Source organism: Hyperolius riggenbachi, chromosome 4 (assembly GCF_040937935.1).
Source record: "Hyperolius riggenbachi isolate aHypRig1 chromosome 4, aHypRig1.pri, whole genome shotgun sequence".
Lineage (NCBI taxonomy): Eukaryota > Metazoa > Chordata > Amphibia > Anura > Hyperoliidae > Hyperolius > Hyperolius riggenbachi.
The window spans coordinates 210,046,528-210,068,942 of NC_090649.1; the positions used below are offsets into that span (position 1 = coordinate 210,046,528).

General features: G+C 42.7%; 1 protein-coding gene across 2 annotated transcripts in view; it reads right to left on the reverse strand.

Moving 5' to 3' along the window:
- Window positions 1–21,702, reverse strand: part of THPO (thrombopoietin) — a 57,994-nt gene extending 36,292 nt beyond the window's left edge. Inside the window, exon 1 of one of the 2 annotated variants that reach the window (XM_068279348.1) lies at window positions 21,355–21,702. In XM_068279348.1, coding sequence (XP_068135449.1) covers window positions 21,355–21,367 — 13 coding nt within the window. In that variant the 5' untranslated portion in view covers window positions 21,368–21,702. Of the gene's footprint in view, window positions 1–3,550; window positions 3,736–21,354 lie in introns of those variants that run through there. The other variant, XM_068279349.1, reaches the window with a different exon arrangement.
- Window positions 21,703–22,415: the final 713 nt, after the last annotated feature.

Genomic DNA, 22,415 nt, shown 5'->3' on the forward strand with positions numbered 1-22,415 from the left:
TGTTTGCATCAATAAAACCTAAAAAATAAGAGCTATAAATACATTGGCCTCAATTCACTAAGCTTATCTCCTGTCTTTAATAACTTTTCTAGAGTGATCACCATGGTGATGAGGCATGTCGTATTCAGGAAACATTTTACCTCAGGCAAACCGAAAGTTAACTCTTCTGTCTTTAAGTTAACTCTCCAATCCTTAAAATAACTCCAGAGTTAAAGACAGTCTGTTAATTAACTGCGTGTGAAAATAACTACAGAGGAGGTAAATTAACTACAGAGGATGAAGAGATAAGATAACTCTCTCACTGTGTGGAGGTAAGTTTTCTCTTGCCTTATTATCTCCAGCATGATCTTAGTAAATTGAGGCCATTGTGTGGTGCCGGTCCTTTGTGTGGACCTGTACATGTTTTTTATATTATGCCTGGAGCGTGTTGCTCCTGGAAATCTTTTCTCTTTGAGTATAACTTATATGGATCTTTTCTTCTCTGGATGTTGCACCGCTTTATGGAGTCCATTGGTGGGTATCAGGCATTAACGTTGGTGTGCACTCGTTCTCTGTTTATCTTATGGAAAACAAATAATTGATGTTCACTATGTAATTCGTTGATGTTGTTTAAGCCACTAAGAGCCTGCTAGTCATCATCATAAAGAGGAACTCCAGTGAAAATAATGTAATAAAAAAAGTGCTTCATTTTTACAATAATTATGTATAAATGATTTAGTCAGTGTTTGCCCGTTGTAAAATATTTTAAATCCCTGATTTATATTCGGACATTTATCACATGGTGACATTTTTACGGCTGGCAAGTGATGTAGCTGCTGTATGCTGTTTTGGCAGTTGCAAACAGCTGTAAACAGCTATTTCCCACAATGCAACAGGGTTCACAGACAGGAAACTGCCAAGAGTACGTACTCAGAATTTCTTTGTGGGAGGGATTTCACCACAATATCAGTCATACAGCGCCCCCTGATGGTCTGTTTGTGAAAAGGAATAGATTTCTCATGTAAAAGGGGGTATCAGCTACTGATTGGGATAAAGTTCAATTCTTGGTCGGAGTTTCTCTTTAACCACTGGCAGAGAAGAAAAAAACTAGACATTACCAATATCTATAACCACACCCTCTAACAAGGCAATACGTTAAATGCTGTTGTTTTTTTTTTTATAGATATACATATGCACAAAGGGAGATACTGGTTGCTTGGGAGTTGAAAGCAGCCATTATTTCGCAAAATGCCACAAGGTTCACAGAAAGGAAACTGTCAATGCATTGGTCATGACGTCACACTTTAGGAGAGTTTTAGCCACAATATCAGCCACACACAGCCCCCCGATGATCTATTCGAGAAAAGGTAAAGATGTCTTGTGGGAAAGGGGGTATCAGCTACTGATTAGGATGAAGTTCAATCCTTGGTTAAAGTACCTCTTTAAAGGAATACTATTGATCTATGCATTTATTTTGAAATGCTGTATGTTGTAGCACACATTAGTTATATCATAAGTGTCGTTTGTGATACCTGGGTGTTAGTTGGAGGTGGCGGTGGTGGGTGCCAGAGGGTGCACGGCCCGACGACCGTTTCGCGTGGCTTACGCCAAGCTTTTTCCAAGGTGAATGTGCATCCACCTTGGAAAAAGGTTGGCGTAAGCCACGCAAAACGGTCGTCGGGCGTGCACCCTCTGGCACCCGCCACCTCCAACTAACACCCAGGTATCATAAACGACACTTATGATATAACTTTTGTATTGCCACTTTGACATAGTTATCAGTTCCTGCTGATGTCCACTGTGATCTGCATGATTTGTGTCATTTGTTTTGCAACAGTAAACACTATAGTGCCAGACTTTTCTTCATGCTTTCTGGTTCATGAACATTCTACTTTCTACCAGTCTTGAGCACATAGTTGTTTGGGTGTAATAACTATTTTGCCCCGAGTGCCTGCCAGCTCTCCCATACATATTGTAGCAAAAATGGGCGTGGCCACGCAACAGAATGTGGGCGTGGTCATGGGTGGGGCCAAATATACATGATTTTAGTATTGCTGTAAAAGGTCTGCCAGGGAAGTTTGAGCTCTGCCATAGCGTTTTCCCCCCTTCCCCCAAAATACATGTAATCTTACAGCATTTCACCAAAAATCCACGTAATCTGGCAGAGGTTCTTCCAAAATACAGATAATATGGCAGTGGTTCCCAAAAAATAGATGTAATCTGGCAGCAGCGATTCCCCCAACATACATATAATCTGGCAGCAGTTCCCCAAAATACATTTAACCTGACAGCAGTGGTTCCCCAAAAATAGGTAGCCCCAGGTCTATAGGTGTCCGCAGAATAGGTGGCTAGGGGTATAGATGTCCCCAGAACAGGTAGCCAGGGGGAGAGATGTCCCCAGAACAGGTAGCCAGGGGGAGAGATGTCCCCAGAACAGGTAGCCAGGGGTATATGTGCCCAGTATATGTAGGCAGGGGTACAGGGCCGGTTCTAGACTGGCACATATGAGGGGGCAGTCAAATGGGTAGGGTACAACATGTCGAGAAAATTGCGCGCCGCGGCGACGACAGTGGGCATGGCAAGTAAATGCACATAATGAGAGACAGCGTTTCACTAGTAAATGCACATAAGAGACAGCCTTTCACCAGTAAATGCACGTAATGAGAGACAGCTTTTCACCAGTAAATGCACGTAATGAGAGACAGCTTTTCACCAGTAAATGCACATAATGAGAGACAGCTTTTCACCAGTAAATGCGCGTAATGAGAGACAGCTTTTCACCAGTAAATGCACATAATAAGAGACAGCTTTTCACCAGTAAATGCACATAATGGCAAACAGCCAGCGTCCTCCAGTATATGTAGCCAGGGATATATGTGCCCAGTATATGTAGCCAGAGGTATATGTCCCCAGTATGTAGGCAGGAGTATATGTGCCCAGTATATGTAGCCAGAGGTATATGTCCCCAGTATATGTAGCCAGAGGTATATGTCCCCAGTATATGTAGGCAGGGTATATGTCCCCAGTATATGTAGGCAGGGTATATGTCCCCAGTATATGTAGGCAGGGTATATGTCCCCAGTATATGTAGGCAGGGTATATGTCCCCAGTATATGTAGGCAGGGTATATGTCCCCAGTATATGTAGGCAGGTTATATGTCCCCAGTATATGTAGGCATGGTATATGTCCCCAGTATATGTAGCCAGAGGAGGAGAGCAGCGCAGTGGGGAGAGCTGACTCCTGTGTGCCCGCGTTATAGTTTGAACCAGAGCAGCTCTCCCCCTCCCAAAGAAATGTCATGTCAGTGTTTATTCTCAGCAGCAGATATATGATGTGCTACATGTCTACAGCCAGAGAGCACCTAGCTTTCACATCACATGTCAGCTGCTGAGAAGAAACGCTGACATGACATTCCTTTAGAAAGGGAGGGGGGAGGGGGGTGCTCTGGTACAAACTATACACACACACGAGAGCAGGCTCTGGCAGCTGAGGAGGATGCTGGCACAATGAAGGGGACAGCAAGCAGGCTACTGTGGAGCGAGCTGGCAGCAGCAGCCTTTCCTGTCTCACCACCACTCTGTCCTCTCGTCTCTGGTCTCCCCCGACTCCTGCCCCAGGCACTGTGATCATCACGGAGACGGAGTCCTCACACATGTTCACTCCCCACTCGAGTCCTCCTGGGGCTGGGCTGCCTGAGCGCTGAGGAGGCGTGGCAAAATGAAAGAGAGGAGGAGAGCGCAGCCAATGGGACAGTCACAGGAAGGCTGCGGGCTTACTATTGCTGCAGAGTGAGCTAAGGGGAGAGATAACTAGCGGGCCACGGAAACAGCCTGCCCCCCGCAAATCAGCCCAGTGCGCATGTGCACAATGCGGTGCACAGAGCCAGCGTACTTTTACGGACGCTGCCAAAACGCTTACGGATTTTACGGGCAGCAATATTTAACTCTATATTTACTGACAATCCGTAAATTTACGGACGGTTGGCAACACTGACAAGTACTAGGAGCAATTTGATTCCTCACACAGATGTTCCTCTCAGCTGTAAAATCCTCTGTCAGTTTTGGCGTCAGTGTTGGATACAAAATGTATCTAATACTGAGGCTCCCAGAGGGCTAGACCATGTCTCTGCACAGGGGAGTTGCTATCAACTCCTCAGTCTATAGTTTAATTATCACCTTGCTGAAAGAATCTTGTTGATATGGTGGTAAGGGGTTAAAGATTCTAGCAATGTGTGTTTATTATCTTTGCTTCTCTTGACTGATAAAGATACTAATAATGCTAATTGTAGACAGCGGTCTGCCCCTCTCAGCAGCTTGTAAAGTGGATGCAGCCTGGAGTGAATCACCTCAAGCAGGCAGCCAGTCTGAGTGTAAACACTGACTAGTGTTATAGCTAGTTATATTCCAGCAATATTACACCTCAGATCAGCCTGTTTCTCCTCATGTCTCCTGCATGCTGTGAGTGACACAGTGAAATATATTTGTGAGCTGTGTGACAGAGTAACCAAGCAGCTCAGGGTGACCCAAACTACTATGAGCTGTGTGAGAAATGAATTTTTAAGCAGGGATAGTGAGAGAGAGACCTGGGTGAATAAATAAAGTGCCCCTAGCACTAGTGGTAATGTGTACACTAATATAGAGTATTAAAAAAAAAAGTTGTTTCAATCGATAGTATTCCTTTAACAACTTTCTCACTACCACAGTAACTCAAGGTCAGAAAATGTATGTATCAGACAGGGTGCATTTAATGTAATTGTTTTTATAAGGATGTGTATGTCCAGCCTCGTTGATTGCTGAGCAGACAGAGATAGAGAATTGGCTGGTAAGCTGATTAAAGCTACATCTGACAAAATCTTGGTATTGTATATAGCTGTCCTTGAGGATTTTTCTTTTCACAAATGTGGTGGAACTGTTTAATTTACCAGCTTTCCTGAAACAATATTATGATCTTTCAGTCCTGGACTTTAGCATACTGCAGATTTATATTAGTAGCCTGAAATCACAGACCTGGTTTCCATTATAGTGAAAGAGAATACGACACAACTTGCTTATTTTTTCACAGTTTGCATACCAAACTACATAAGAGGAAGTACTTGTTGAATAGAATTTTGTATGAATTTTTGTAGTCCTGATAATGCATAAATCTGCAAAACGAGGTCAGAAGTAAATAAAGCTTTTGCTTGAGGGTGGCGTGAAGTCCTGCACAGTGCTACTGATGGAAATGCACGTTGCCTACACTGTCACTGATTGCTGAGGTGAAGAATGTGACACACCAGGCTCTGACAAACATTACTGGAAGCCCCTGCTTATCCTCCCCTCACTTCCTGTCAATATCTCTTCGAGGAAATAATGACCATGGATTCCTCTGAAACCTTTAGCTGTGAGAGTTTCCATTTATTAAAAATCATAATGTTTTCATACTGTAAAATAATAACATGCAAACAAGCAACCCTTTCATCAAAGTAAAGTCATAACATATATGCTATTGTTAATATAGAGAAAACTAAAAAGTGTACTCATCTGATAAGACTACACATAATGCAGGTCATGGTAAGGCTGGACATAGAGGTGTTCCTTTCTTCTGGAGAGCTCTCAGACCTTAACTATACAATATTTGCCCAGAAAAAAAACACTTTCTTTTTCAGAACCTAAAGTGACATGCCAGATACCCAATATTTTGAGGATTTAAAGTGGACCTAAACCCAAAACTTCCTCTCTGCGCTAAAAGATAAACAACAGCATAATAACCTTTTAAAGAAAAACATTTATTTAATGGGAGCACAGAAGGAGTTAACCTCCCGTGTTCACATATTAGCACACAACTCGGCACACACCTCGGCACAGTTCAGACAGAGCTGATAACATAAATTATTGTTGTGATTATTTGCAGATATGGGAGAATTAGAAAGGCTTTTCTCTCTAAATACACACAGGTTGGATTTCTGTTTTCTTTGTCTCTTGTGCAAGAGTTTAGGTCTGCTTTAAGCAGTATAATATGAGACAGGTTGTTTCGGTGCCTGCGCTGTGCCAGATTTGGGTGCCGCCATAGGGAGCACACACTGCGAAATTTGGGTGCTGGCAATAGCCGGAGCCGAATTTCGATAAAATCACCGTAGTTTGAGTGCTGGCAATCAGTAGGAGTATATATTTATTACATTCCCCAAGATTATCTAGCACAGGAAGAGCCGTCTTTCGGCTCCCGCAAATTACCACACTGACAATCCATACATACTCATATAATGTATGTTTTAATTTTTTTCCAAAGAAATTAGCATAATTAGCAGAACTTCATTAATTCCTGACCTGAAGTTAGGCATACAAAAGTTTGTCTGTTTGGGTACAGAAGGAATAAGGGTTGTTTCACACCTCGATGATTGGGGGCCATTTGCGTGATCAGCAAATTGTTTGCACAATGTCTCCTTATGGGAGCATTCACGCTGCAGCATTGTAAGTGCAATTTTTAAGTGTGATTACCTGTATTAAAGAAGTTAATGCACGAAAAGAGCGCTCCTTTTTCTGTTCACTTTCTGCATAGGTGTAACGGTCGGTGTCAGCACACAGAGAGAATCTGATTATTGGTGATCTGCAGTATCACCAAGAATACAGATATATTAGCATGTCTGAAGCCTATATACATGATGTACGCCAACACCACATACCTTTGGTAATGACCCCCCCTACTCTTCCCCCCCCCCCATTCCCTCCCCCCCTCCTTCTGTTTACCGACCCCCCCATAATATAAAAAAATATATACAAGCATGAAGCACAAGCCGTACCCCCAGAAAGACAACTGGGTGTAGTTGGGTAGCGGACCTCTACCTTGGCCACTACCGCCCCCCCTCTTAAGAGGTTTTCTTTTTAGGTTTAATTTAGATTGTTCCAGTCCTATTTTGGGACTGAAGGCTCTTTAAAATACAGTTTAGTTAAGGGATCTTAGACATCTGGATGTTTGGGGTTTCTCTCCAGGATGTAGGGTGGGGGTTTGTTGGGATGTATTGTTGTAAGTTAACTGTTCTATGCTACGTCTCTCTTTTTCTTCTTTTCCTCTCTTGGCCTGCCTGCCCCCTGCCTGGGCTCCCCCCCCCCTCCCCCCGCTCCCCTCTGATAGAGATGTCGGGAATGATTACCTAGTCTATACTCATTTATTAATATATGCTACTTAAATGTCCACAGTCAAATTACTATCTTAGAATGTTAGGGGTCTAGGCTCCAAAATAAAAAGAACGCTGGTTACTAACTTCCTAAAGCAACACTCACCTCATATATGCTTCTTGCAGGAAACCCACCTTACAGGAGGAAAGATTTTAGCGCTTAAAAAGCCGTGGGTAGCACACGCATACCATGCCACATACTCATCCTACTCCAGAGGAGTCTCAATTCTTATTAGCAAGACTTTACCTTTCCAGCTACACGAAATTAAAATAGACCCTGGGGGCAGGTATATAATTCTAAATGCTACCATAGAATAAGAGCAATTTACACTAGTAAACGTCTACCTGCCACCTCCGGCAGATATCTCTATCCTTGATAAAATAATTACTATCACTGCACAAATGCCATCCAAAAAATTAATCCTTTGTGGTGACTTTAATCTTATTCATGATCCACTTATAGACAGACTCAAACCCTCTAGTAAGGACACGCTAATATTCAGACACTGGCTAGATGCATACAAATTGACAGATGTTTGGAGATGGAAACACCCTGGTACTATAGCTTATTCTTGCCACTTGGCTTCTTATGGCACTCTCTCACGCATTGATTTAGCCCTTGCCTCAGACGACATGCTCTCCCTGGTTAAAGCTTCTTCCTTTCTGCCTAGAGGCATTTCAGACCATGCACCTTTGGAAGTAATATTCCAAGGGGGTATGAAATGGGAGGATAAAATATGGAGATTATCTCCTCATTGGATAGTTGACCCTACAATAGATGACATCATTAAAAGTCAAATCAGACATTACTGGGAGGAAAATAAGGGATCCACTACACCTCAATTTATATGGGATGCTAATAAGGCTGTTTTGAGAGGGCATTATGCAGGGGCCATAAAAATCGCTAGAGATCAGGTGTACGCCTCACTACAATGGAGGGAAAAAAATGCTACAGACCTGGAAGCAGAATTTATTACCACTAAGAATACTACAACGTATAAGAAATGGCAAACGGCATTACAAAATCTAGAACTCTACAGAATAGATACCACTAAAAAGAGCATGCTAGACCTAAGACAAAAGATATTCGAGCACGGAGACCGAGCTGGGAAAATGCTAGCCTGGCTTTCCAAGGACTTTAGGAGTATGACCATCATACCACAAATATCCTCTGACTCTTGCAACCACATTACTGACCCAGAAGAAATTAATAAAACCTTTTTCCAATTCTACTCCGAACTATACTCTAGCCGTCTTCAAAAATCGGCAGAGACCTTAGATAATTATCTAGAAGCAATAGAACTACCTACACTGCCCATAGAAGACGCTGAGGTACTTGAGGCTCCAATCGCCCTTGATGAGGTGATTAATGCCATAGCTAGTATGCAGACTGGCAAAACTCCAGGCCTGGATGGTTTCCCTGTAGAATATTACAAGCAGTACTCTAAACTAATAGCTCCTAAACTAAAAACTACACTCCAACGCTCATTCGAGACGAACTCCCTACCACCTTCTATGACAGAAGCCCTAATAATAGTAATTCCCAAACCAGGGAAAGACCCCAGTAAATGCTCCTCATACAGGCCAATCTCCCTCCTGAACACGGACGCAAAGATACTAGCCAAAATTTTAGCCACTAGATTAAATTTACATATCCTCAAGCTGATACACCATGACCAGTCAGGCTTTATGCCTGGTAAAGGCACTGACATCAACATTCGCAGGCTGCTGACCAATATTGTCGCCTCTCACTCTAATGTGGGCCAGAGGGTAATAGCGTCATTAGACGCTGAAAAAGCTTTCGACTCAGTTGAATGGGATTATTTGTGGGCGGTACTACGTAGATTCGGGTTTGGTACCAACTTCATTAAGTGGATCCAATTACTCTATGATTCCCCTAAAGCTAAAATTAAAACAGGGAACATAATTTCGCAGTTCTTCTGTCTGCGGAGGGGTACCAGACAGGGCTGCCCTCTGTCACCAGGTCTATTTGCATTGGCCATGGAGCCTATTGCAGCTAAAATCAGACAAGGCACCCTGGTGAGGGGACTATCGATTGGCAATTTACACAAGAAAATATCTCTCTATGCGGATGACGTACTTCTCTACCTAAATGACTCCCATTCCTCTCTGGATGCAGCACTCCATCTATTTGAGAAATTTGGGGAGATGTCCGGTATCAAAATCAACTGGGATAAATCACTACTGTTTCCTATAGATGCTGCACCCAACCCACCACTTAGACTAAATTCTTCGCTATCAATAGTAAACCAATTCAAGTACTTAGGAATTCAAGTGACCAGTGACCTCACCACATACCAGAACCTCAACATAGATCCGGTCATTCACCAACTTGAATCCAGGTGTGCAGTTTGGAACAAACTTTCACTCACACTGATAGGAAGGATTAACCTTCTTAAAATGATTTTCCTACCTAAGTTTACGTACCTCTTCCGCCAATGCCCTGTCTGGCTCCCCTCCGCCCTCTTTAAGAAAATTGACAAAATTATTTTTACTTTTATCTGGGCAGGTAAGCAACCCAGAATAGCATTAGATGTACTGCAGCTCCCTAAATCTAGAGGTGGACTGGCCCTCCCGCATCTCCAAAAATACTATTGGGCCTCTCTTCTTGTCACTATTAGATGGTGGTTCTCGCAAGAAGTCACGAATCCAGCAGTGAATGCAGAGGCGGCAATATTGGGCTCCTACGAACAGCTTACTAACTTACCCTACAGGGGCCCTAAAGCCAACCCCCAAACTACGCTACTTATGACAACTACATTGAAGGCATGGAAAGCAGCTAGAACCCCCTTCATAGCTACAGGCACAATCTCACCTTTCACGCCTCTGTGGGGCAACCCTTCTCTTCAGCACTTTACTACCATTCCTGACCCAATCATATGGGCAAGATATGGTATAAAAAACATATCTCACATACAGCACGAAAAATCTATCCATACCTTTAATACACTTAAGTCCCAATGTGATCTCCCAAATAAATACTTCTTCCGATATTTGCAGCTCCACCACGCGTACAGATCACAGTTTGGCTCTCAGCCACCAGATCTACAAACGGATAAGATAGAAAAACTCCTACTGACCGAAAATCTTCCAAAGACCCTCTCTGCCATTTATGCAGAATTGTCAGACTCTAACAACCCTAGATTGGTAAAATGCTACCAGAAGTGGAGGGCAGATATCCCCTCCCTTAGCGATAAGGAATGGGATATAATCTTAGAGGAACTCCCTTCAACAGTGATATCCGCAAGTGACCAACTTATTCAAATAAAATTCCTACATAGGATATATCTTACCCCTGCACGGCTACACAGGATGAATCCTACCCACTCTGATAGCTGCTGGAGATGTGTGGTACGCAGGGGAGATTTTATCCACATATTCTGGTCCTGCCCGATAATTATTCCGTTCTGGAAAAGCATACTTTTAATCATCAATGCTCTATTAGAAACAGCGGTCCCTATGGACATGGGTTTATTACTCCTGGGCAAACTAGAGACGGTCAATATTTCGAGACATAAGCAAATACTGCTTAAAATATTATGCTTTCAAGCAAGGAAAGAAATATAAAAATTTTGGAAAAAGGCCTCCATTCCAACGGTTGGCACCTGGGCCAAATCAATTAATAGTGCTTTACCACTATATAGAACTACCTACTTAAATAGGAAATCTCCCAAAAAATTTAATAAAGTATGGGGTATATGGGAGGACAGGATCCTGGATCCTACTAATGACAAATTTATTCCTATTATCGACTAAATAACTCCTGGGTGGGGTGGGGGTGAGGTGGGTGGCGGGCTAGGGGTGAGCGGGCAAACTTTCTTTTCATTCCCTTTTCCTCTCTTCCTCTCTTTCTTCCTTACGGGCCAAGCATCTGCAGAAGCTCCTCAATCAAGGCCCGCCTCTGACTTCTCCTTTCAGTGCGAGCTGCTTCTCCCGCTCGCTGATATTTTTGCTTGTTATGTGTTACTGGAACTATATTGTCATACTTACCACCGGCTGACTACCATGTTATATTATAGCCCAGTGTATTATATTATTATGCATAATACGATGCTGTAACTTTTATTATGGAGGAAGTATGCTTGCACTGTCTATTACTCTTTTCCTTGTTGTGTAAACTTTAACAAAATCAATAAAAATTACCTGTTAAAAAAAAACCAATACAGATATATACCTGATTATTGATGATCTGCAGAATCACCAATAATACAAGTATAACTAACCTCTGGACACCTGATAAAGTGTAAGTGTTTGGTGCAACAGTATATGAGCCTGGACCACCTGAGGAGCAGGTGACCCTAGACCGTATAACGAGTATCTCCTAGAAAGGGTTGGAGATAACCAGAGAGCCAGTGATTCCCTGAACTGCTGGGAGTCAGACTCTACTGCAGTCAAAGGACTCCTATGAGATAGAATCCCTGACTGGATTGCAGAAGGGTCCCTCTGAGGGACAGGGAGTCCCTGCAGCTACTGGACACCCCACCGGGGGGGTGTCACAGGTAGAAGGGTCGGTCAGGCCGGGTCGGCAACACACGAGCAGATAAGGTACAGAGACAGAAGGCTGATTCGGTAACCAGGGACAGGCAGGGTTGGCAACAGGTAATCAGATATGCGTAGGTACCGAATCAGAGAGCAGGAGAAGAGTCAAGAGAGCAATAGGTCATAACAGATATCAAACAGAAGCCTTGTCTAGAGTGTGAGGTCCGTGGTCTCAACACCCAGGAACTGGTCTAAAGTATAATACAGTAATAACACAGTATCCCTAAGCTTGGGTGTGAGGTCCGTGGTCTCAACACTCTGGGACTGGTCTAAAGTATAACACAGTAATAACACAGTATCCCTAAGCTTGGGTGTGAGGTCTGTGGTTTCAACACCCTGGGACTGGTCTAAAGTATAACACAGTAATAACACAGTAATCTGGCTAAGTGTGAATTCCCAGGTCCACCTGGTTCTAACACACTATGGGATCTGACTATGGTCTGAGTGCTAACACATAAGCATTCGCAACGGCAGACAACCAGCAACTGACAGGCAAGATGTATATATAGCAGAGCGCTCCTCAGCACCGCCCAGTCCCACTCAGCCAATCACCTACTGCGCTGGGATCAGCTGATCGTCCTGATCAGCTGATCCCTCTCCTACTGGCATAAAGGGCCTGCCTGTTAGCGCGCGCACATAGCTCTCCATCTGTGTGCACTACTAGGCTCAGACAAACCAGACGCATGCTGCTGCGGAGAAACCGCTGGTCTGAACGCGGAAACAGCCGCCTCGCTGTCAGACCGTGCGGCGGTGTCTCCACAATCCATTACAATAGGACTATTGGCACCACCCAGCACCTGGAGCAGTGCCCGAAGCATTAAAAGACCCTCCATTGTGTCAAGGCAGCGCATGAAAAGTTACTAGTGACTTTCATATTATTGAAAGGGACTAAATCGTACTGTGAACCCCACCCTGCTTATGCACAGAGTCACACTACTGTAAAAGTACTCTTCTTAATGTAAATTAACAAAAGTTAAAAGTTAAAACTGTTTAGCTCAGTCTCCAGTGTTCCCTGAGAATGGCGGAAGGCCGAAACCGGTAGGAACGGAACACTGGGCATTTACTGGATTTACCATACCGATTTGTATATGTGTATGGAAAACATTACATGCGAGATTTATCTTCAAGAGCTCCTGTTGTGAGGGCCCACGATATAAGTTTTTAGATACCTGTGTGTTTTTTAAGTACCATATTTTTCGGACTATAAGACGCTCCGAACTATAAGACGCACCCAGGTTTAGAGGACAAAAATCAAGGAAAAAAAAAATACTAAACCTAGGTGCATCTTTGTCCAGGAGTGTTTTATAGGCCTTTCCCCCCAAAGATGTCTCTGTCTAAATTACACTGTCCAGCTACACACCTCACTCCTGATGCCTCCCCCCCCCCCCACACACACAGCTACACTGCACTACACTACACTACACAAACCCCTGCTTCCCCCTTCTCCCCCAGCTATACTAACTAACCACTACAATGACATTTCAGATCTCACCAGCCTGGGTCACAACTTCTTCGAAAGTAGTCAGGTCACTTGTGGGTGTCCAGGCTGTAAATGAAACTGATGACATCCACGGTGATGTGGGGAGGCAACAGCACAGCAACAGTGCGATCCCAGGTGTTTTTACTAAGTGGCATAACAGCAGACGCTTCCTGGCTGTGATCCTGCCACTTCCCAGCCCTGTATCATTGCAATGCGCTGTGCTCCCAAGCGGCATAGCAGCAGCCGCTGTCATGACTGGAAATACCGGTACTCTTGGCATGTGTCCTGTCCCTTCCTCAGCCCCTTATCAGCGCGATCTTCATTGTCCTTAACCGCTGTACTGTCCGGGGATGCTGCACCTGGCTGTGATTCCCGTGTCTGCGCAATCCCAGCAGAAGTGAACTTCTTCAGCCGCTATAACGGCAGAGAGTCCTCAGAGGCTTCCGTACTGTGCCCTGTTTACTGGCGCCCTCTCATGACCCCAACACACGTTGTCATGAGAGGGAAGTACAATGAAAGATCCTACCATGGGAGATAATAAGGTGTGTTTATCTCCAGTATAAAGCAGAATCAAATGCAATACACGTTGAAACTATTTGTATAGTATTAGACCTAGCGTCAGTAGATGCAACACATTTTGTGAACACATTTCCACTTCATCAGGAGGCATGCCTCAGCCCTTATGAAAAAGTGCAAATAGATATTGCCCAGAAGATATATAAAACTGGTGACACTGGGTCACTTGAGTGATAGTAATCATGATGTGCTGGTAAGTATCCATGTGAGCATGTGCTCATTGTCTAACAAGCAGGCACTGCATCTGGCGCCATGTAGGTAAATGGGTGGGGGTGATTCTAGGAGCGGATATGTCATTCGCAGAGTGGAGGTTGCGATCGTTGTTGAAATTGGAGGTTCGTTAGAAACATGTAGAGAGCTTTCGAGGTTAGAGTTAAAAGTTTGAAGTGGATCCTCTGGTTAATTTGCATTCAATGACAAGCTTGACAATGAGGAGCAGCAGATGAGGAGTGAGAAGAGAGGAGGACAAGGTGAACTGCCAAATTTGGTATAGATTGGAGCAATGCAAGTCTGTTAGTTGGTAGGCCACAGAGCAGGATATTACACAAATCAAGGACTTAAGATATTATTAGGATATGCATTAGCATTTTAGTAGTTTCCTGAGTGAGAAAAGGTTGGATGGCAGATGTGTTTTTGAGTTGATAGTTATTGATATTTTGTAGATGTCAGAAGCAAATAAAAAAGAAGACCTGGAGCTAACTGGGGCTCAGATAATAATCAACTTCATATTGCAAAATTCAAACTTAAACTTATGAAAGTAATAAAAGATACTAGACTATGCAGGTATGGCCTAAATAGTATCCCTTATGAATATTCAGAGGAGGTGAAAAAATAGATTTAAAGGCTTAGATCTGGCAGACCGAGAACCTGAGGAGCTATGGACAGAGATTCATAATATTTTTACTAAAAACATTTTTTTCCAAAGCAAAAGAACAACAAAATGGCTGTTTAATGAGGGTTTACAAATAGTTGAGGGAAGAAGAGAAGCAAATGGCAAAGAAGAAAGGGAACTCAATGCATATTTCCAGAGAATAGCAAAGAGAGATAAGAAGGCATTCCTAAACCAGCAAATGCAAGGAAATAGAAGAGAACAACAGAGTGGGAAAAACAAGATATCACTTCAAGAAAATTAGAGATATCAAGGGAACATTTTACACTAAAATGGGCGTGATAAACGACAAAAATGGTAGGGACATAACAGAAGTGGAAGAGATTGACACTGAAGCGATAAAAAACCTCATGATATAACTAATTGGGTGTGTAATATGGATAATTAATAGAACATTAGTAGCAAAGAAAATAGTGTAATATTTTTATTTTTAGGTATATAGCGTTTTTTAATAACATTGCACCATTCTGTAATAATTGCAGTTTACATACTACACTTAGCATTTTAAATGATTTTACAGAGTAGGCTATTGGCCCTTTGAACTTTCCTCTGCAGAAAAATAGAGACAGTTGAGATAAGAGCTTCAAAAGACAGTGCTGTCCATGTTGCAGAGCTCACAGAAGATCCTTTGCATAGATAAAAACTGAAGTTTCTTAACTCTCCCTGTGCTGGAAACAATATGAGACTCATATCTCTGCTGCTAATGTTTTATTTCTTAGCAGTACTACAGATTTTTCTTCAGATTCCCTTTAAGAAAAAGGTGGCAAGAATATACAGAGGAACTAAACAAACAAGATCTCAACTTCACTGATAACCTTGATGGTATGATATTTGAGCTTGAGCCACACATTTTAGAGAGTGAAGTTCAGTGAGCTTTAGAAAACATTGCTAACAACAAGGCTAGAGGAGATGATGGAATTCCAGTTGAACTATTATTATTATTTTAGTATTAATTTAGCGCTTCCATCTCCTGCAGTGCTGTACAGAGTATATAGTCTTGTCACTTAAAGAGGAACTCCAGTGAAAATAATGTAATAAAAAAAGTGCTTCAGTTTTACAATAATTATGTATAAATGATTTAGTCAGTGTTTGCTCATTGTAAAAGCTTTCCTCTCCCAGGTTCACATTCTGACATGTATTACATGGTGACATTTTTACTGTGGGCAGGTTATGTAGCTGCTGCTAGCTCTTTTGGCTGTTAGAGACAGCTGTAAGCAGCTATTTCCTGTCTGTGAACATTGTTACATTGTAATAAACTGTCAAAAGTACCGTGGTCCCAGAGCTTCTTGTGGGAGGGGTTTCAGCACAAAATCAGTCATACAGCGCCCCCTGATGGTTTGATTGTGAAAAGCATTATATTTCTCATGTAAAAAGGGGTATCAGCTACTGATTGGGATAAAGTTCAATTCTTGGTTGGAGTTTCTCTTTAACCTCCTTGGCGGTAATCCCGAGCTGAGCTCGGGGTAAGCCGCCGGAGGTCGCCGCTCAGGCCCTGCTGGGCCGATTTACATTCTGTAAAAAGCAGCACACGCAGCCGGCACTTTGCCAGCCGCGTGTGCTGTCCGATCGCCGCCGCTCCGCGGCGATCCGCCGCGTGCAGCGGCGAAAGAGGGTCCCCCCAGCCGCCCGAGCCCAGCGCAGCCGTAACAAACAGTTCCGGCCGGCGCTAGGGGCTGGATCGGGCGGCTCTGACGTCAGGACGTCGACTGACGTCCATGACGTCACTCCGCTCGTCGCCATGGCGACGAGAAAAGCGAAACAAGATAGGCCGCTCATTGCGGCCTATCTTGTTACTTTCGATTGCCGGAGGCGATCGAAAGTACGCTTCCGGAGCGCCCTCTAGTGGGCTTTCATGCAGCCAACTTTCAGTTGGCTGCATGAAATATTTTTTTTTTTATTCAAAAAAAAACACATTGCAGCCTCCCTGGCAAAATAATTAAACCGCCAGGGAGGTTAACTGTCCCTCAGAGGGGCTCACAATCTAATCCCTACCATAGTCATATGTCTATATCGTGTAGTGTGTGTATTGTAGTCTAGGGCCAATTTAGGGGGAAGCCAATTAACTTATCTGTATGTTTTTGGGATGCGAGAGGAAATCAGAGTGCCCGGAGGAAACCCACGCAGACACGGGGAGAACATACAAACTCCTTGCAGATGTTGACCTAGCTGGGATTTAAACCCAGGACCCAGCGCTGCAAGGTGTGCTGCCCAGAATGATTTAAAATAGTAAAAGATTATAAAGTTAAAGTACTGCTCTCAATATGCCAGTAAATTTGCAAAATGCAAAAGTGGCCACAGGACTGGAAAAGTTCAGTTTACATCCCAATTCCAAAGAGGGGCAATGCAAAGGAATGTTCCAACTACAGAACAATTTCCCTCATTTCAGCAGCTAGCAAGGTCATGCTCAAGATTTTAGGCTTCAGCAATACGTGAATCAAGAACTACCGGAAGAGCAAGCTGGTCTTCAAAGAGGCAAGGGAACCAGAGATCAAATTGCCAACCTTTGCTGGATTATGGAGAAAGCAAGGGAGTTTTAGAAAAACCTCTACTTCTACTTTATTGACTAAATAAAGCCTTTGTGCGGATCACAATACATTATCACAAGTTCTTAAAGAGATGGGAGTACCAGATCACCTAAAATCTCTCCTGAGGAACCTGTCAGAAGCAGCTGTGAGAACTGAATATGGAACAACTGATTGGTTCAATATTGGAAAAGGAGTACAAGGCTGTATATTGTCACCCTATTTATTTAACTTATATGCAGAGTATATCATGCAAAATGCTGGACTGGATCTAGCAACAGCTGGAATTAAGATTCCTGGAAGAAATATCAATAACCTCAGATATGCAGATGATATTACTCTTATGGCCAAAAGTAAAGGTGAATTAAAGGTGCGTGCACACGTCTGATTTTATGCCCGATTGTTGTTCAAACTGGACGATTGAATGATTTGTCATTCAAACAAAAAGTTGTTCAGATTCTTTGTACACACAGACGACAACGTTTGAAATGCTAATTACAGCTAATTTAAATGTCATTTGACTGGTCATTGGACTGGATAGAACGAAGGACCAGATCAAAAGACTGATCAAAAGACTTGTTGTTTGAATGTCTATTAGTGCCAAAGTAACAGACTTTCAAACAACAATTCATTTGTACACATGTGTGTCGTTTGAATGGCTGAGGGAGACCTTTCAGAAATCCCCTCCTTGAAAATCCTGAGCTTGCCCTGCTAGAGGTGAGGATAGGAAAAAATTGCTGTAACAGTGTGACGCCAAATGGATCAGTAAATTTAATTGTGTTTACCCTAATGGTCTCAATGAGAACCTTAGGATGACATTTTTCTTGTAATGTTGTCTTCCCTTCCAGGCTGAATTTGATTACAGTCTCTGAAACAGGACTGTATTGAGATGGGTATCGTTAAGATTAAAAAGCAAATTGTGTAATGTATTGTTTATATGTATCTGGGTGACCAATTCCTCAGCGAACTGCTGGGGTAGACACCAAATAGTGTAGGTCACCAGAATGGACATGATATATTCAGATTTTTGAAACTCACGCACTGTTTATTTATGCACTGGTGTTGATCATGTGACCAATTGCTGATTGATGTGATTTCACTGACACTGACAGTGCTTTAGGTGCCATGTCAGTGTTGCAAGTAAGAGGTGTTAGTGTTAGGCATATAGAGGGGTAAGGTTAGTTTTGGGAGTAAATAGGGGAGGGGAGGTTAGTGCTAGGCTTAGATAGGATTAGTGTGAGAATAGCATTACAGTCAGGGATAGTAAAATATCGGTATAATTACTGATATTCTACTATCAGGGATAGTAGAATAATGGTAAAATTACCAATATTCTGGTATTAGGATTTCCACATGCACGTTTCACCAGGTGCCCCTGTTATATGAACAAATAATCACTAACTTGTGTTTTAGTGCTTTGAAATACTGTTCAGCCATGAAGGTCACCACCTGTCTCGTTTATTGATGATCACCCGCCAAATTCTTTTTTACACTTATTTGTACAAAGAGGTGAATGGAAATCAGGCTGTGCTTTCTAACCCTTGTATTTCCCATGACAGGAAGCTGTTTATCTTTCCAGTGACCTTCCGTGGCTACTGTGCAGGAGGACTTGGAACAGACTAAGAGTTTTTCCTCTGACCAGCACATCCTGCTTAATTTTCAGGGGATTTGTCATCTCTCTACTACTAATATTTATGCTAATGGTTGACATAGGGAAGACTCTTCTGGTAATATAGATAAAGCCATTCTTAGTTGTTAGTGTTCTTCTACAGCCTTACCACTCATGGGCTGTGGATGCGTAAGACCAATTGGATAAAAAACCCTCCTCCTTTACAAGCTCACATTATCTGAAGGAGACACCTTTGTGAATGCATTCACACTATGCATTTGCGCCATACTGAATTTCTTCATGTGTACTCCCTGCTCATATGGATGTAAGAGATGACATTATCCTAACACACTTTCTACAGTGAGTTTCTGAATAACATGCAAAAACATGCGCGTTACATAGAAATTGCTCATGCTATTAAGATAATGGCCCTTATTCAATTCACTTATACTCCTCCTTCACACCTTATCAATAAAATGCCATTTAAAGGAATTGTTAAAGTGTACCAGAGACCAACGATACTTATCTTTTTATACATACCTGGGGCTCCCTTTAGCCCCATGGCCACTGATCGCACCCTGCCGCCGTCCTCCGCTGCCTGCAGCTCTGGTATAGGGGCCGTTACTTCAGCCAGTCTGCACAAGTGAAGTGTGCTCTCTACGTATCTCTTCAACAGCGGCTGGAGAGATATGTAAAGAGCGCACTTCCTCTTGCGCAGACTGGGCATGACTGACTGAAGTAACGGGACCTGATACCGGAGCTGCAGGCAGCAGAGGACGGCGGCATGGGAGTGATCCCTTAGCTTTCAAATGTCTCTTGCAGAGTTTTACTCTACCATCCCCCCACCTCTTAGAGGTATAGCGGGGCGGGACTTGTTGCTAGGGAGGTTTTGCTGTTGCGTACTGGTAATAGACGGGGAGAATGAGGGGCTTCAACATACAGCAGGAGAATAGGGTGTCATTTCAGGTATGCATACCAATTGTATTCAGATTGCTTTTTTTTTTTTTGCACTGCCCACTACCAAAAATGAGTGGGGGTAAACAGGGGCTGTGTCCTAGGTTGTGCCATCTGCTGAGAAGTGTAGTTTAAGACGTTTAAAGCATCAGGTGTTCTGTGTCTGGGAAGGCCAAAATCTGCTGGTAATTAAATCTGGCAGCCACAGCTTATTTTATTGAAGACAAAAGTTCTGCAGTAAACTATACCAAATATGCCAAATGCAGTTGGAGCAAACTGCACACACAGCTTTGCAAAAGTTTTTTTCTGACACATGGATATAGCTGGGACTGCACAGAAGCACATTGTACACATTGTGATTACGGTATTATTATGCACGTTATACATTTATAAAGCTCTGACCAGGGGCGTAGCAATAGGGGTTGCAGAGGTTGCGACCGCATCGGGGCCCTTGGGCCAGAGGGGCCCGAGGGGCCCTTCCTCAACTGTAGTATTAGCTCTCTATTGGTCCTGTGCTCATAATAATGACTTCTATATATGCTTTGAATAGTAGTAATCATTAACAAACTGTCCCCCTTCTCCTTCTTGCACCTCTGACACTGTGGTTGTCCTTGGCAGGTTTTGGTGCGCTGTATCAATTGTTATGTATAGAGTGGTTAGGGGGCCCCAATGTAAAACTTGCATCGATGCCCACAGCTCCTTAGCTACGCCACTGGCTCTGACATTTTCTGCAGTATTTCACAGAGTGCATCTGACGATTCATGCAACCAATTGTCCCCCAGAGGAACTCACATTCTACTGCCTGTTTCTACCATAGTCATGGTCTAAAGTTCCTACAACAGAATAGAGACAGTTTGAGGCTGAATCCATTAATTGGACTAGCATGTTTTTGTAGTGCAGAAGGAAAATGGTCTGTCCATAGGAAAACCATGAGTAGAACATACAAACTCCATGTAGATTTTGTCCTTGCTTAAAATCTTGGATGTAAGCAATGCAAGACCATAGTACCATGGTACAATTATGTTAGATGTTGGACTAGGATGCTCTATACTTTGCGGGGTAAGACACAGTTTCTGAGATATACAAATATTTTACTGCTCATGACAATGTCTAATAATATGAATATTATGGAATCTATCAAATTTAGGAGAGAGTTAGGACCTATCCATTTAGTGTAATTTTTTTGTACCTTGCATCAGTGCAGGTTTGAACTGTACTGGCTACTCAACGGCCTTATGATAGGAGTTTCCTATTAAAGAACAGCGTACAGTGTCCCAGCAGCACTACTAGTGCGTTCCATGAAGTAGTGCTAGGCCAGGGGGTTACAGACTCTTATGACTGAAGGTATGGTATGACTATAGGAAATCAACAGATCTGAACTTGGTTCATTTTCTGAACACTGTGTCATATGATTGCTGTAATGAAGTGGTTTTTAGTAGGTACTTGCTTACCCCTTAGCCATCAGAGAAGATGCTATTTGAATAAACCAGAGCTACTTTAGTTTAGAGTTAATACCAGAAGTTGAAAGCATATTCCCTTCAAATCAATGGTGGGCAGTACATTTTAACAAAGACTACAGTACCAACACAGCAATACAATAATGATAAAACTAACTTGATTGCTGTAGTACTTACTATTTATATCCATCCCCAGCCGGTTCTTATAGGGTCTCCATTGGTTTGTTGTTGGAAACACATAGATCCATGTCCTAGGTCCATTTATACAGCAGAAAAAGAATCTCTATAGGAAAAGATAATTGACTGGTGGCTGTGTATGGGTTATAGAAATACTGAAACTATAACTAGGCTTGATTGGAAACAGGAAAAAATTATAATGTACCAAAATATTGCAATAAAAAATGTAAAAGATGATCAGAAATAGAATGATGTTTCAGCATATGAATCAGACTCCAGCCATAAGAAACTGAACAAATGAAATGTCATCTCCCTGCCAAGGACCAGAAGCATCCACATCCTGTTGTTCTGAGAGATGTCAGGGCACTGGGCAAGATGAGAACATGGTCCAATGTATGACAGAGCACTTATCTCAGAAACATTCCGGCTGTCAAGGCATGGGGGAGGAGCGGAAGGAGGAAAGGAGACAAAGTCATATATTTACTGAAACATTTCAATTTCTTGTGTTGTCAGAGAATGTTATTCAAGTCACAGGTGCACCATGCTCTATGAACAACACCATCTCAGGGATCTGGCAGCTAGCCAGTCTAGGCAGTTCTCACATTATCACAAGTCATTTTAAAATGTAGTAATGTATATTTGTACTCAACCTTGTGGATTTCTCACACGGGACATTTTGAGTCTTACTGTTCATACATTGTCACATTTGATCTTTTAGAACCACAGCCTAGATAAGAGCAAACATTTACTAGGCTGTATAACTGTTAATTGTGTTGATGTGTAGATTATTTAGGATGGCCCATGTTTCAAAGTTGATGGTAAACTTTATTATTTTAACAGATCCCATAGATTGTAAGCCTTTGGCAGGGTCCTCCCTTCCCTAGTGTATTCAGGAATCTGTGCTATGCTTCTTTCCTATGACAGCCTCATACTTCTATTACTGGGCATACCTAACCAGACCCATGTCACATGATCATGCATCTTATACCATTTGCCTTGTATAGCTTTGTCTTTGTCTGTGTAATATGGTGGCGCTTTATAAATACAATAAATAATAATAA